We start from the raw sequence: 16775 nt of genomic DNA on the forward strand, positions 1-16775 counted from the left end.
CTCCCCGTCTCATGTTTGAGACGGCTTTGTTAACCATAGCCTTTTTTAATCAAAGCTCCGGGATAGGAGCTGGTCCTGAGCTGTTCGGCGGCCCTGAAGGGGTGGCGAGGAATCCACATGACTGGTGAGCCTTTTCACACTGTTACAGGAACAGTCATGCTTCTATGTAGATGACTTGGACTATTGATTCTTCTCATTCAACCTCTCTGTCACCTCAGAAAACCCTAGTTCCTTGTACGTCTGACATGAAACAAGAGTTCATAAAAGGGTATACACACACACACACACACGCACACACACACACGCAACCCTACACAGCACATCAGAACCATACACAAACACCCAAAACATCACAACAGCCCTTGTGTTGCCATGGAGAGATATAAAGGACAGTCTACATTGGCCTTTAAAGAACTCCGAAACAAAAGGGGGATTTGGGCTCAAGCTGTTTTGAGCAAGCGAGGCAGGGAGACAAAGGTCTGCAGAGTAGGAAATGCCTGAACCGGGTTGCGCCAGACCCTCCCTCCGGCCAATCTGAATGGCCCTCAGACCACTCCTGATCGAGCCCTGAGCTGTGGTCAGCTGGTTTAACTAGCCAGTGATGGAGTAGCTTCATTAAGAACCCATTTATCTTTCCCCTGCGTCACGACTCTGAAAGAGCGGTGACACTCTCGACACACCCACAGGGAGACGAGCACTTACGTGCGCACACACACACACAAAAGTACACAAGCTATTAAAATCTCACAGCCCATCCAACATGCCCCGAACCCAACACCACCAGTTTATAATGCGCTTCTTTGGCAAAATAGCCCAAACGGTTCTAACAGCGCCGAAAATATCTCAAATCCCCCCAGCAACATCTGTTTCTCGAATGAAATGCTTTTACATCAGCGCTGGTTTCAACATCAATTATCTCCCCATGTCTGACCAATCCTAATCTGGACAGTCGTTGAGTTTTACTGCATCCCTTTCATCATCGGAAGGAGCCTACGTCCGGCGGTCTGCACCAAACTGCTGCAGCGAGGTGAAGTCCGACCTGTTAGACGGACTCATGAGGGGTTGGGCTGTGGAAAGGTGCAGACTACCCTCTCACAGTGAGAGGGAGAGGGAGGGGGAAGAGAGAGCGTGAGGGAAAGAAAGCGAGAGAGAGAGAGTCAGGGGGAGGGAGAGAGAAACAGAGAGAGAGGCAGCGAGGGAGAGCGAGCGACAGAGAGCGAGAGAGAGTCAGCGGGAAGGAGAGAGAGACAGAGAGAGAGAGAGAGAGAGAGAGAGAGAGAGAGAGAGAGAGAGAGAGAGACAGAGAGCGAGAGAGAGAGAGAGACAGAGACAGAGAGCGAGAGAGAGTCAGCGGGAAGGAGAGACAGAGAGAGAGAGAGAGAGAGAGAGAGAGAGAGAGAGAGAGAGAGAGAGAGAGAGAGAGAGAGAGAGAGATGGATCGAGGGTGCGAGGGTGCGAGGAGGAAAACGGAGCAGATCAGGCCAGGGCCGTGACCTCACACAAAGACACCCGAGACCCTTCCAAACAGCGGACAACAAACAGCCTCCTGGAACCTGGACACATCCTTTGATCAGGAGCTGTAGAGAGGGACCTCTGCCACCCCCCCTCCCCGCCCTCCCCCGCTGGGGGAGCTGCATTCTGTAAACAGGGTGACCAGTCTGCAAAGGAGAGCTTTCACTCCCCTCCCCTCCTCGTCCTCCATCCCTCCATCCACCTCCCTTCTCCTCCACGATTCCCTCTCCACCTTGTTACCTCGCAGCCGTGGACGCGGGAGAGAGGGGGAGGGATGGGGTGGGGGGGAGACAAAAGCGCGAGTGCTCCTCTGGATCCATCTCCCTCTGCGCATCTCTGTCTCTCCTGCCTGCCTTTGTCTGTTTATCTATACGTCTAATTATGCTGTCTCACTTATGTAATTAGCGCGCAAATAAATGGCTGCTTCGGCTGGGCCCTCCCCTCCCTTCTCCCCCCCGTGCGAGGACTGGGAAAACAAATTATGTAGAACAATGGGTACAAATGGCTTCTGCGCCAAATTCTATGATGGATGCGGCCGTTGCTCTCTACACTCGCATCTCCTCTCTGCCCGCGTCTTCCTCCCCGCCTCTCCCCTCCCCTCTCCCTCCCCTTTCGCCTCCTTCTCTCTCCTTCCTCGTGCCCTGCTTTGTTGCTCCTGCTGCCTCCGTGTCTGCTTTGAGGCTTCCCAGAACCTGGCCAATCTCCTGGCCAACGATGCCATCGGCGTATGGCTATATCATTTGTCTCTCCCTTCTCCGTTCTGACACCAGTGTAGTCAAACTGACATCCTGTTACGCGGTGGGGGCCTCCGTCTCTTCTTCCTGCCCTCGGTTCTGTCTCTCCCCCTTGTCCCCCATCGTTTTTTTTCTCCACGCTTTCTTCACCCTCTCTTTCCTCACTCTATCTCTCTCTCTTTCTTTACTCTCTCCTCACTCAATCACTCACTCACTCACTCACTCTCTGTTTCTCTCTCTCTCTCTCTCTCACTCTCTGTCTCTCTCTCTCTCTTTCTTTACCCTCTCTCTCCTCACTCTCTCTCCGTATGCTCTGTCTCTCTCCATCCTCACTTTCTCTCAGTTTTTCCATCTCTCCCTGCTGTTGCCTCTACTGACACCCCCCTCCCCCCCTCCTCCATGCCTCCTCCTCCTCTCAATCCCCCAGACTATTCCCTGCACCATGGCTGCAAAGCAAATGCCTGGGACTTTGCTAAAGCAAACATCCAGCCAACATCCTGGGCCGCGGCAGCCCCATCTGTGGAGAGCCTGAGCAGGGAACAATCAGTCCCTCTCCTCCTGCTGTCCTCTCTCCAGGCCCCAGGGATGTGCAGAGGGCTGGGATGCCACTGTCGGATGGGTGCAATGTGCTGGAACAATGGCTGGACCGCTTCCTTTTGGAAAAGGTGTTAGGGTTCGCCTCAGCTAGCCAGCCAGCTTGGGAATCACTTATCCCTCCAGACCCTAACTTTGCTGGAATGTGTCCGAATCCGAAGAGGCCTGGGGCGTCTTGTGCAGTTACCTACCTCATCAGTTAGGATGAAGGTTTTGGGCTAGGGATCAGGTTCACCCCCATGAACCATCACGCATGCCAAAAACACACGCTAACACACACACATCTTTGAAACACATCTACGCGGTAAACGGATACCCAGTGTTTGGGGGCGTTGAACCTCACGGCGTTGAAACCGATCTGTCTGTCAGGCCCTCTCTGAGTTTCGCCAGGGTTGGTCTTTGTTATTTTCTCACCTACTCCCTGCTGGAGGATCAACACAGGGTTGGATTTACACCCGAAAAAGCAGCTCCATTACCTGAAATTCTAGACTTCTGGCAGTGAATCTCTTTGACCCCTCTCCCTCTTCCTCCCTCCCTCTCTTCCCCTCTGGCGAGACTTCTGCGGTTTCTGTCTACCTTTCTCCCGACAAAGACACCGCCGGAGACACACCTTCGTCCACCCCCCCCCCCCCCCCCCGCCCCCTACACAAACAGACCCCCCCCCCCCCCTCCCCCGCCCCCCCGATCCCACCCCTCGTGCACAGCTCAATAACATTACCATGTTTGGCCGACGAGGGAGCTGCATTTAAAAGCCGGATCGATGAGCTTTGACTGACATCCCTCAGCAGATAGCAAATTGGCAGGCTTCTCTTGCGGCCTCCCACAGAGAGAGGGAGATGAAAAGATGAAAAGTCGCCACGCTTTCCTATGCCCAGCGCCCTGTTGTCTGACACGCACAACGCGCGGAGCCACCTTTGGCTCGGATGAAGAAGAGACGGAGGGGGAGGGAGGGAGGGAAGGCGGGACGGAAGGAGACGAGGATTCCTCTCCCTCACAGCCGGAGCACTGTTTGGGTTGAGTCACTATCACAATATTAGCCCTCGCGTTCCAGGCAGTTTGAACTGGCAGGGAAGAAGGGAAGGGAAGATGAATCGAAAACGATGGAGAAAGGGGGACCTGAATCCCGCGGGAGACCTGGGGAGTTTTCCTTCCTCAGCGGCACGCACTGCTCCACCCTCTGACAGCAAACCCCCCCCCCCTTCCCTCGTTTCCTTGACTGCGCTTTCCCTCGGTTGAATGAGGACATGACATGTCCTAAGAGGTAGGAGCCGGACTCTCTTTAATTAGGCAGTCGGGCTTTGACTAATCGCTCCAGAAAGGCCACATCGCCCCAAAGACGGCAAACACTCAGCTCAGCTCATCGTCCACGGCACCGACGCACGCCCTTGACCCAATCTGTGTGTCTGAGTGAGACCGAGAGCGGGCATGTGTGTATGAGCAACACATAGTTTAAGGCGTTGCTTTGTTCGGCTCTTATGAGTCACTTGTAGTTCTGCGCATTCAATAACCCCTCCCCCCCCCCCCCCCAAAAAAAAACATATATATACAAAACAGCCACTTGATATTTAAGATGTCCTTCTCCACTGGAGTCATTGACATGGAGGAGAAGCAAGGGAGTGGAATGAAATAAGAAAATAAATAAAATTATGGGATTCATGAGTGAATGGGTTGCTCTGTGTCTTTTTTGGGGGTTGTCAGAATGTCGCCCTAACAGGTTTATCTGTAATACAAGACTGAGGAACAGGGTCAGAGATAACACAGGCCCAGATATCGCCGTGGCGCCAAAGATACATTTCAATTTGCTGGTTTCTCCGTCTCAGCAGGAGATATGAAATTCTTGTCTAGAAGGGCAGGAATTGATTGGAAAATAGAAAAGAATGTGTGGTCTACTATGGGGGGGGGGAGCTTGTTTGCCACTATGTGGGTGTCTTATCTTCAGGTCTGGCCAAATGGAGATACATCTCTCTGGGAGGAGGTGACAATTGCATTTTGGGAGGGAGAGAAAAAAAATTGCAACCCCAGTCGTTCTTAAAATAGCTGGTACCACTTAAACAGAGTACTCTCCCTCAGGAGGTTTTTTTTTTAATGATTTGCACAGAATTAACCTCTCCCTTCACTGTGTTTGAAGGAGGGGGAATTGGAGGGTAAACACGTTCTAACCCCCACTACGCTTCCACAGGCTGGGAGGGGCAGGGGGGGGGGGGCTGCGATCCTTCAGCTGGAGAGCGGTGAAAGGTGAAGTCACGGTTGGAGGGTCGAAAAGTGGTGAGGCGGGAAGGTGGAGAGTTGAAGATGTGGAGGGAAGGAGAGGTGAGGGTGTGGTGAGGAGGAGAAGTGAAGAGGACGAGGGTGAGTAGGGGGAGAGGCGAGGGTGCGGAGGAGAAGGAGAGGTCGAGAGGTGAAGGGGCTGAGGGGAGGGGGGAGGAGGGCCGTGGGCGCAGGCAGGAAGCTGACACGGTTCCTCCATTGTCCCTCCAGTTGTCATTTCCTGCCAGGATCCTCTGCTTGCCTGAAGGATGAGGAGGGGAGGATGCAAAAAGACACACACAAGGAGAAGGGAAAGAAAGAGAGAAAGAAAGAGAGAGCGAGCGAGAGAGAGAGAGAGAGAGAGAGAAAGAGAGAGAGAGAGAGAGAGAGAGAGAGAGAGAGAGAGAGAGAAAGAGAGAGACAGAAAGAAAGAAGAGAGAGCGAGCGAGCGAGAGAGAGAGAGAGAGAGAGAGAGAGAGAGAGAGAGAGAGAGAGAGAGAGAGAGAGAGAGAGAGAGAGGGAAGCTGGGGGGTGGGTGGAAGAAGGGAGGAGGATGTTCAGGGGATGACTGAAGGAGGATCGAGAGAGGGAGAGAGAGAGGGGGAGGGTGCAAGCGAAGGACGGAGAGAGAGATAAAGACGTGGCGGGAAGTGGCTGAGTGCCCTCCACAGTATCCTTTCTGGACACACACTAGGCTCCTGTGTTGAGCTGGGCCATCAAACACGTCCAGTGAAGTTGCTAACCGCAGATAACAAGGCCTCTGGACGCTACGCCAAGTTCTTTATCTGTGTTTACCCGCATGGCAAAGCTGATTGGAGAACTGCTGCTTCACCAAGCTCCATTGTTTGTGTTCTCCATACAGTTTCTGGACCCCCACACACAGCTCAGTGGATGGGGGGGGGGTCCGGGAGGAGGAGGGAGGCAGGAGGGGGGCAGAGCCCCCTGGGGTCATTGTGTCCCGGTTTGTCAGGGAGGAGAGGAAGACAATGCCGGTGTGCGGGTATCGTCTTGAGACTGGGAGACACAGTGAGCCATTGTTGCTTCCACTTTCTGTAACTCAGGCTGCCCGTGTCTGTCTGTTTGTCTGTCTGTCACTCTGCCTGTGTGTCTGGCTATCACTCAGTCTGTCTATCTGTCTGTCTGCATGGTTGAATGATTCATTGCTCACACCGAAAAGTACAACTGCAGAGAAACTTTCCTCAAATGTAACAGCGGGAGCAAGAAAAAAGACTAGCTGGAGAGAAAACATTGGATTCTCATTTGAGTGAAGGTCTTAAAATGTCCAGCCAAACATATCGGACCGCCATCAATAAATGATTGGTTATCATCCTTGAATCCTTCCCAATGCACAGGAGAAATGCAAGAGCTTTACTCCAGCACAACAGCCCACTGCCTAGAAAAGTCATACCATAAAAATCAAAGTAGGCCAAAACGATCCATATCTTTGCCATGGCTAGGTCTCCTAAATAATGCAGCAGAATTCTGCACAAGACAGATTCTGCTGCGTCGACACAACTGAGAAGCCCTGTCTGACACCTCTCATTGGCTGGGGCTCTCCCCTCCAAACTTTCCCTCTCTCTCTCTCTCTTGCTCTCTGTCTCTCTCCCTGCCTTTCTCCTCAGTCCCCCCCCCCCCCACACACACACACCAGAGTTTCTGGGATTGTGAGCGTCTGTGGGCGAGAGAGCGACGGGGAGGTGGGGTAGACGAGGAAGGAGAGAGGTGAACAATACTCCGCGGCGTCTCTCCCCTGGCGTGTCCTCTTGATCACCGCCCTCGTAGGTAAGTGTCTGACTCCACGCTCTCTCTCTCTCCCTCACTCTCTCTCTCTCTCTCTCTCTCTCTCTCTCCCTCTCCCTCTCTCCCTCACTCTCTCTCTCTCTCTCTCTCTCTCTCTCTCCCTCCCTCTCTCTCTCTCTCTCTCTCTCTCCCCACTCTCTCTCTCTCTCTCTCTCCCTCTCTCTCTCCCTCTCTCTCTCTCTCCCTCCCTCCCTCCCTCCCTCCCTCCCTCCCTCCCTCCCTCCCTCCCTCCCTCCCTCCCTCCCTCCCTCCCTCCCTCCCTCCCTCCCTCCCTCCCTCCCTCCCTCCCTCCCTCCCTCCCTCCACCTCACTCCTCTCCTCTCCAACCTGGCCTCCTCCACAGGATTTCAAAGAGTGGCGGCTCATGAAATATGCACCCGCCCCCTGAAAGGAAACTTCCGGGCCGCGCCGCCGTCACGCCCACTGGAGAGACCTCCCTGATGATCCTGTGTTCAGCATTCCTTGTGTGTAGGGAGAGGCCATAAAAGATGTCTGGCCTTATCTGTGTTGGGTGAATCATGTGGTCAAGCTTACAGGGGTCAAAAGGCACACACACACACTCAAACACGCACGCACGCACACACACGCACCAGGTCTACGCACGGAGCCAATGAAGAAGAGCCATGGAACATTTGCATGCCTTTGTCTTAACCAATGACTGTAAAGAGTGGGGCTGCTTAAATAGCTAGCACAACATGCTAGCAGACAAACTTGTAGCACAATGGCAATAAACTTTCTTGAACTTGTTCACCGACTGACTGTGCAATGCTTGATAGATTAATATTTCTAACAGGGGGGGGAGCCGATGGGTTCTGTTGGCATGGCGCTCGTTGCGGTCTGCGCACGGGAAGCCGTGTTCGTCAACCGTCTCTGGCGCGTTGACCAAGACCCACAGATGTCACCTCTCCTTGCCGTGTTTGCTCTCTCCCCACCTTCAGAGGGAGTTCAGAGGGGGCTGGGTTTGGGGGGTGTCTTACCAGGGAGAGAACTGTGTGGGGACAGGGCTGGAGAGAAGGGAAAAAGAACGTGTGATCTCGCCTCCCAGCCTTTGAACTCGGTCCTGGGAGACTCTGCTACCCAAAGCTAAAGGTTCCAAAAAGAGCTCAGTGAAGATGACTCGGAATACTGATGCAGGGTGGAATCCAATTCCACTGGGTGGCTAGGGGACATTCTCAGAGAGCAAATTATAGATGGATACAGCATTGGAAGGCCACATCCATATGAATGAACAGCAATCAAGGAAGTGGAGTATTTGTGAGAAATCCAAAGTGTCTTTGAGTGTGTGTGTGTGTGTGTGGGGGGGGGGGGCTGACAGTCTCATACTGTTCCCAAATAAGTAACACACTGCATGTGTGTGCGTACTTGTTGAATGTGTGTGTGGGGGGGGGGACGACAACGCTACTGTCTGACCACTCCCCCTCCTTATCCAGCTGTTGTCTGTCTATCAAGGACGGGATCTGGTGTCATTCCAGTGGCCTGAGCACACCGCCATGACTGATGGGAAAAACATGTGCAAGCCGAGGGCCCATCTAGGACTTTACACAAACGGCCTTTGTGGCCGTGAGATTTTGCCATTTGTGACCTAGATGTTCACAACACTGATGAAATGGCTTGTCGGTCCTTTGGTTCCGTGCCATTGTTGGAAACAACAAGGAGAGGGCTTGTTCTGAGGAGGAATAGGTGCCTCTATTTTCCTCAACTCCTGACTGGATTCATATGTAGTCTGATTTATCTCGTAGTGTGGGCGTTAGTGTAAAGGCGCGGTGTATAGGTCTACTGTTTTATCTTAGGGCCGCCTTCAAATGTGCCAATAAGATTCTCTCATTTCATGAAAATAAACAACGACAAACTATAAAAACCCCGCTTAACAGCCTATAAACATTTGTTTCTAAATCGTTTACAAGGGCAATGACCGACAGCGCTTTCTTTAAGCCATGCTAATTGGAGGAAGCTCTACTGAATCGTAGAGACAGAGGGATTTGAAGACTTCAGAGGAATCAAAGCCACCGTTAATAACAAACGGATAGAATACTGCTAACAGGCATAGAAACAAAAATAAACCAACTCATACATAGAAATATGTTAGAGTTTGGTGGGTCTATTACTGTAGACTGTTTTTGAAGCCCAAAACCTTTGAACTGCGCATCATACCCTTTCAAACACTGGAACTCATCTCAACTTTTGCAACAATGGTTATCCAAGCATCTTTCAAACTGAAACTTTAAATCTAATTCATAGTGGCCCCGTCCCCTCGCCTCCATGTAATGTAATGCATTTAGCCGAATGTAATAACATTAAAACGATTGTATTAAAGGCTGCGTGGGCAAGGAGCCGGACGGGGTAGTGTGGAGATATCGAGCTCCACGGTGAACACAGCTCTAACGACAGGCTGCAGCGGTGCTGCTCGTTTCAGCGTGTGCTCGCATAAACGAGCACTATACCTCTGCTCTCGTCTCATGATGATCGGTGACACCTGCGGCCACACAAATGGTCTGGTAGAGCACATTTAAGAGACACCGATCATTCATTCATGAAGTCATAAAACTGGCGCTCTCGCTCTCGCTCTCGCTCTCTCTCTCTCTCTCTCTCTCTCTCTCTCTCTCTCTCTCTCTCTCTCTCTCTCTCTCCCCCTCTCCCTCTCTTTATCAGTCACACACACGCAACGGCACAGATAATTCAACCACAGAACTCGGTGGCAACAACGCAACATGCCCCTAGAGGAGCCCCCGTGCCGTTTAAGAGCACCGCACTGTGCTATGTACACACTCACCCACTTCAACTCGCACGCAACATGGCGAAACCAAAACATTAAACAAAATGGGCAACTAAATCACACATAAAACATTTTCTTCCTTTGCACCAACTTGACCATGTCCACAGTGGTCAAGCCATTCAAGTTACTTTCCATCAGGTATCCATTTATCTAGGCCATTTAAACCTATGTATTTCACAACTTCACTATTTAACTAACTATACCGTGGCAATGCAGTCCCTACATTGTCAGCTCTGAGCATTAGACTGTTTGACGCAGCGTGCCCATAACGGAGCGCGGAGCATCCCGAGTTTCAATCCACAGACCTACAAGAACTACGTGGAAAAAAAGAACCAAAAGGTTTTCTTACCTGTTCCAATAAGGCAGATGAAGAGGTAAATCGCCAACATTTTCTGACAGCTTTAGACGTCAGCTCGGCTGTTTCTGAAACCGTGGGACCAGAATCCCTCGCTCAGTCAATGCGACTGTTGAAACGGAGCTGGCGCTCGCTGGTAGGGGTCCGCCGCGGCACCAGGCAATCACAAGACTATAAATTCAAGCGCACTGTGCAATGTCTCTGAAATGACGACTCTCGCTGTGCTGATATCTCCCATATACTTTATCAAACAATCAATTAAGAATATTTCTCCATAACTGACAACTTTTTCCCAAAAGGACCTCGTTCATCCCTTTTTTCGATTTCTCTTTCTTCTTGAGATGGTAACCCACAACCAACTGATATCAAATGCGGAATGCGGTCTGTCTAAATCCACAAATAATTTGATATGAGGTCCGCGCTGTTATCCACTTTTCAGTCTTTCTTGTTGGTTGGACAAGCGATGCTGAACAGCGCTCCGCTCCTTTCTCCGGCAGTGCACAGCAATAGATAAATTTGCTCCTCGTACCCAAGCCTCTCTCTCTCTCTCTCTCTCTCCCTCCCTCTCTCTCTCTCTCTTTCTGTCTCTCTCACTCTCCTTTTGCAGAATGTTCTCAGTGGCGCACACTCACTCACGTGCCCGCTCCGTATCCCCTAGCAAGCTGTGGGGTTAATGCGCACTGACAATCATCTGTTTAGGATCCACCGAATTTAGGCATATGGTAGTGCGCTCGCGAACTCCCGTCTCTCATTCAGAACAGTGCTAAGCCTTGCCAGGGGGGCTCACTGGCCCCCGCCCCCAGTGGCAGGCTATTGGTTGAAAAGGGGAGAGAGCCACTGCGGGAAGGGGGGGCGGGGGGTTACAACAGCTATTCAAAGGGTAGCCGATTTCATTAAGCAAATACAATCTGGAGTGACATATGTATCCATCACCAGAATAAGTGTTTTTGCACATGATAACAACAGGCCAAAGACTGTGTTGAACCATGCTGAGTTGATATCGTACCACATTGTTATTGTAGATTCAAACCGCGAGGATCACAATCCTAATCCGTTTACAAATGAACATAGGATAAACTAAAAACAACAAAACGATCATAATGGAACATCTTGCTATATGGAAACATTCAGATTTATGCACCGTGGTTTGTACAGTACCCTGACTTGAAACCAAATGGCTCTATAGTCCATCAGTCTAATTTGGTTCCTTTCAAGTTGTTTATTCATTCAATAGGCCATTGATTAATCAAATTAATGGCTCAATCAGTCAACAGATTAATCAGTCATTCATTTGGCCAAAGCAATCACTGCCCTTTGATGTGCATGCACACACACACACACACACACACTCACACACACACACACACACACACACACACACACACACACACACACACACACACACACACACACACACCACTCTGGTCTATCATCAAATATCTTAAAGATCATTTTCTTTGATATCAAACCAATATGACAAAATTAAATTCAGAGTGGATGGATGTGATTTCTATGCGAGGGAACACAAGAAGCAAACAATTCACATTATGTTTCCAACATCAAATCTAATTGTATTTGCATAGCCCTTTTTACAAGCAGTGTCACAGAGGGCACATGGTATTGATGCCCACAGATCAGCATCTATAACCAACCAACAACCCCCATAGAACACCAGGAAATACTCCCAGACAAACTGGATGAAACTTTGGGAGGAGCAGCTCCGATACAGTGATACAGGGAGGTGCATACCATAGGCTGAATACAATTACAAAGGAATAGAGATTACAAAAAAAAAGTAAAGCAAGTGAATGGATGGTGAGACACATATTGAGAGATCTTGGAGCATTTTGCCACAGTGCGTTTGAGTTCTTCAGTTTGGGCAGTGGCCAGCTACCGGACAGGAAGGTACACGATCTGCATGACACCACAGGACCATCAGGGAGGAACCAGGAGTTCTGTGTGGTCTACCATAGGAGATCAATGTCCAATGGATGTTGTCTGGTCTATTCTGACTGTAAAAAACCTCCATTGAGTTAGTAGTTCTGTTGTAAATGGGTCTCCCATGCCCAATAATTACGTAGAGCTCATTTCTACCTTGAGGGTTTTCCCTAAACAGTTGTTACACAAACCCTAGGGCCTAAGTCACTGTTTATTGCCTCCCTGTAATGCAAACGTAAGGGTCCCCTGCTAGCAAACACATGTTGATGGAAGAAACAGCTTGCACAGCTGTGGATCCTAACCTAGTGTGTGGGGGTGTGTGTTTGTGTGTGTGCGAGTTAATAAGTGAGTAAAAGAGGCGGCGGGGGGGGGGGGGGGGTTACGGAGGACACTCAAACAGCGGGGGTGTTCACACCAGTTGTGCCCTCATAATAAACGTCAACAACTATTGTGTGAAGTCTGTCACCTGGTGATGTGCTGGGATTGAATTGTGTCAGACAGAAGGGGAGGAGGAGTGTTCTAGAAGAGCTGACGCAGCACAGATGTACCGAGGGCCGGTTTTAGAACGGGCTGACGTCGATTTTCTAGAATCAGAAGACGTACGTTGTGAAATCAGTCAATGCAATTCTGTTCATTATGCTGGCCTTCGTAGTATGAGATGCAGGGCACCCCTTTTCCCCAAGCCTTTGAGCGAGTGAATAATTTATGTATCAAAAAAAGAGGCTTTTCGGCAAGGTTTATTAATAATGAATGCAGTTTGATATTTACTAAACTGTTCAACGGGAGAAAAGGGGTGACAGTTAAGACGTCATTTGCATGGTAATTGTAAGAAGGGTTATAAATAACGCATGAAGTGAAGCTATGGAAATAGGATTCTTGGGGATATGAGAATAATTTAACAAAATATTATCTCAGTCCTCTACTTGACCTGGGGTCAATTAGAAAAGAGACTCTTCAACCCTGGTGAACACGGCGGTAGGCCTTGCAACCAGCACTTAAGCTCTTTCCCCCGTCTGATCTATAACCCAATGCAAAGTAAAAGCGGAATTAGAATATTTTGTCTTCCTGACATAAACCATGTGTTTAGTCTGAATGAATATTAAACTGTATAAATCAAGCTCATTATCCACTGCAGGAAAGACAGATAAAAAAAAAAAAATAATTGACTCAAGTTATGAAAACATTTGAGGAATGTGAGTTTTGTTTCTTCTCAAAACACTGTCAGATTTCGAGACAAAATTCACACATTTCCATACAAATATCCTAAGCATATTAGTGCCTCACCACCCATTCGGAATCACTTTAGATAACAAAGAACGTTTCAGACATTCTGAGGTTGGCAGCTCACTGCAATAAAGCACAAACTGCACTTTGTGTCAGAGTCACATTGCTTTGTTCCTTCCAGGTCCAGGTCTTCTATTGCAACCATACGAAGAACATTACAACAGCTCTTACAGTAATTGTGATATTGAGCGCAGTGCTGATCTGTGTCAACTATAACTCTGAATACTCCTACACGCTCATAACTCAGACAGACTTATACCTTGGGCGGACGGACTGTGCTTGCCAGTGGTATCCATCCACCAGGCATGTAAGCAAACCCGCCACCGACGCTCATTCCAAGAGCATGACGTCAGGCCGCAGCACTGGGCCGAAGTCCGCTATGAAGCATTTTCTCAGGGTTTGATTGACGAGCGGAAGACGCGAGCCATTAAAGCCCAACGTGAACCCGTAAAGGGACTATTTCCAGACGGACTGCCGTATCAGCCTCGTGCCTCTGCCCACCCGGGGAACTTGTTTTTGCTGAAACGAAAGTCGCTCTGGGGATGTGGTTTGGGGATTCTGTTCCTCAGGGGTCAAGGGCGGGTCGAGGCTTCTGGTTCAGCTTGCGCCTGGGAGGCCGTGTGGATTACGGAAAGGAGACCGTGATAGACCAACTCTCGGCAGGCGTGCAGGAGGATTCTGGGAGTTTGATGCCATATATTCTTAGCCCAGGTCACCCTGATGGCCATATACTGTTGCAGGGACTGTCAGGGACCCGAGCTGTGACAAGCTGAGAAACGGCTTACAAGGTAGTGTCCGATCAATAACGCCGCCCCCCGCCGCCCATCACACACAAACACCCATGACATGACATCACCAGTTGCCATGTCTTTGTCGACAGAAGCAGACAGCAAAGTGGCCAAGGCACGACTTATAATGGATGCGTTGTCTCTGAATGGGTCTGGATGCTGTACACCAATGCACTGAGATCTACCTCGTAGGAGAAGCGTGAACTGAAAGACTGAAGGGCGGACTGCGGTGTGTGATAAAAGAACGATTCAGAAAGGACTTCTCCTCGGTTCTGTGTGTCGGCGACGACGTGCATTCCAGTCAAGCACCGCACTTCTCCATCCTCGTCTGCACGCCTGCATTCGCCTCCTCCAAGGCACGCGTGTTCTCTTGACTCCATGAAATATTCCTCACAATGACCGGGATCCAGTTGTTCTGGCCGAGCTATCGAACAGCGAGTCTGATCTATAGGAATAGATTAGCCCCAGCAGCCTCATCCTCACATCAGCATTTCTGACACTCACTGATAAATGTATCAATTGATTGCTGGCTCCATCACCAGCTGATGATTATCAGACTAGATATTGCTCCTGCACTCCACACGCTGGTAATCGCAAAATGATCTGCTGCAACACATAAAAAAGGTAATTGATACTCATTGATATTGTGGATTAAGATGTAATGGGCTATATCATAATAATTATTGCTTAATTATTATTAAATAATAATTGAGTTGTGTCAAGACAAGAGATGATATTTAATAATCTGTAATTATGGCATTTGGAACACATGCTTATCAAGATTTAGGGTCTGTTTAAGAGAATAAATCAACTCGATAAATGAAAGTAAAACATAAAACATAAATAAATAATAATAAAAAACTGCAGAACTAGCAATGCTGCCAAACATTTTACTGTACCAGTTAATTTGGACCATTTCTCAAACTGAATTTTAAACTGTTCCAGATAATCCATTAACTAGTTCTAGGTACCATGGCTGCTGAAACATCTAAGCTTTGTACATCAATCCAATCTGTACAATTTCAGCTTCGCAGCAATTTAAAGCACCACTTTACAGATGTAAAAGCAATTCAATAAAAGTGCTGTGTCAGCTTTTCCCACACTGTATAGGTACTGTTGCACTAAACCTGATGAATATCAATGAATTGGCACGGAGGCTGCAATCCTAGTGTCTACTGTCAAATCAGACTCATTGTTGCTAGAAGCACTGGGTCGGAGGTGTCTCTCCGGGCCAGTGTCCAGACCCAAACAGGCCCGGCCCGGCCCGGCTCAGCCCCGGTTCAAACCCGCCCCTCCTCCCAGCTCTGCCTGCTGCCTGACAGCCATGGGAATGGGCCGTGACTGGCTGCTTGTTTTGTGCCACGATCCCTCACTGCTCGCGCTGCTGAAAAAATAAATAACCCCAGCGTTGTGCTGCTATAAATAATGGATGACTCGTCCGCTGTCACTTCCCATCGCATGTCAAGCCACAGTCTGGCCATTATTAGGGTCTCTCCTCTTCGCCCGTCTCTCTCCCTGACTCCAGTTTTGTTTTTGTTCTGGTCTACTTGCCCACACGCTCCTGTGGCGGGTCGGCTGTCAGTCTTTCTCGGGGGCCGGAGAAGGAGATGGAGGGCGATGCTTAAGGGGGGCTGGGAGACGTACAGAGGCGCCTCGGCTCAGCTCGGCGGCGGCAGGATATCCTGCCTGACCTGGAGCAGGTTGGGGCGCAGTCCCGGGGCTAAGGTGTCACCCTTCCGCCTCCCGTCAGACGGCCCGGGCCGGCTGACCTCGACCCGCGGTGCTGTCGCCGGCGGGGCCCCGACGAGAAGCGACGCGGCTGTCCGCGGAGCGCAGGCCCCTCGCACGGGACCATCGCACAGGACCCGGGAGGAGAGAGCGCTCGCTTACTCAGTCACACAATATGCCCACCTCCACCCATCCATTGGAACGGAGATCATGGATTATTTACGCACGCAGTTGCGCCGGCGGCGGGGAGAAAAAAAAAAGAATGAAGAACAGCTGGCTGAAGGGGGATATGAGCGTGGCTTTGTTGTTAAGGCTCCCGCAAAAAAAAACAAGGAGTTTTTTTTGTTGAGGAATGAGAGAGGCCGGTTGTTTTTAGAGGAAAGGTAGGAGGAAAGAAAGAAAACACGATCCAGACCCGGGCCCCCCCACCGGCCACTCTCTGCGGTTAAGCGTGAGGAGCCGGAGCCAGCCTCCGGGACCCAGAGGCAGGTCCACCAGTAGCTGCAGTCCTCCCAGGTCTAGGACGTGAGCTCCCATCCGGCCCATCAGCACAACAGCAGCGCCAAATCAGAGCCGGCAGAAAATCAACCCTGACAGATCCTCTCATTCGGGATTCACTTTGGGACAGCTGTGGTGGCATCCAGAGAGGGGAGGGAGGGGGGGGGAGGGGGGTTTTGGAAACAGGCCGGTCCGTAATGTATGCGCGGTGTCTGAACGTCCCCGGTGACAGCGACACGAGCGCATGTCACGGGAGACATCAGTTCTACTTAGTCACGGCGCTGCAGGGCAATCCATATGACTGCCGAGCTGTGTGAACTCTATTAATAGTTAGCTACCTTTCAGGAGTTATTACGTGGAGCGGGGGATGACAGAGGTAATGGAAGTGTCCCAAAATGACTGAGGGGGGGGGGTGGGTGGGGGCGGGTTGAAAGGGGGAAGCACCTTCTTCTTTATTCACAGTCGATCGGTGACTGGGAGCCGACCCAAAGCTCTTGTTCCCTCTCCTCATTGTCTGTTAAGTT

The 16775-nt window shown here is 50.3% G+C and overlaps 1 protein-coding gene across 1 annotated transcript in view; it reads right to left on the minus strand.

Annotated features, from left to right (window-relative positions):
- Positions 1 to 10714, minus strand: part of kirrel3l (kirre like nephrin family adhesion molecule 3, like) — a 40252-nt gene extending 29538 nt beyond the window's left edge. The window contains exon 1 of the mRNA XM_084669199.1: positions 10010 to 10714. Within this exon, the coding sequence (XP_084525325.1) occupies positions 10010 to 10049 (40 nt within the window). The 5' untranslated portion in view covers positions 10050 to 10714. The remainder of the gene's footprint in view (positions 1 to 10009) is intronic.
- Positions 10715 to 16775: the final 6061 nt, after the last annotated feature.

This window comes from Hypomesus nipponensis, chromosome 2, assembly GCF_054491055.1.
Source record: "Hypomesus nipponensis isolate SF chromosome 2, ASM5449105v1, whole genome shotgun sequence".
Lineage (NCBI taxonomy): Eukaryota > Metazoa > Chordata > Actinopteri > Osmeriformes > Osmeridae > Hypomesus > Hypomesus nipponensis.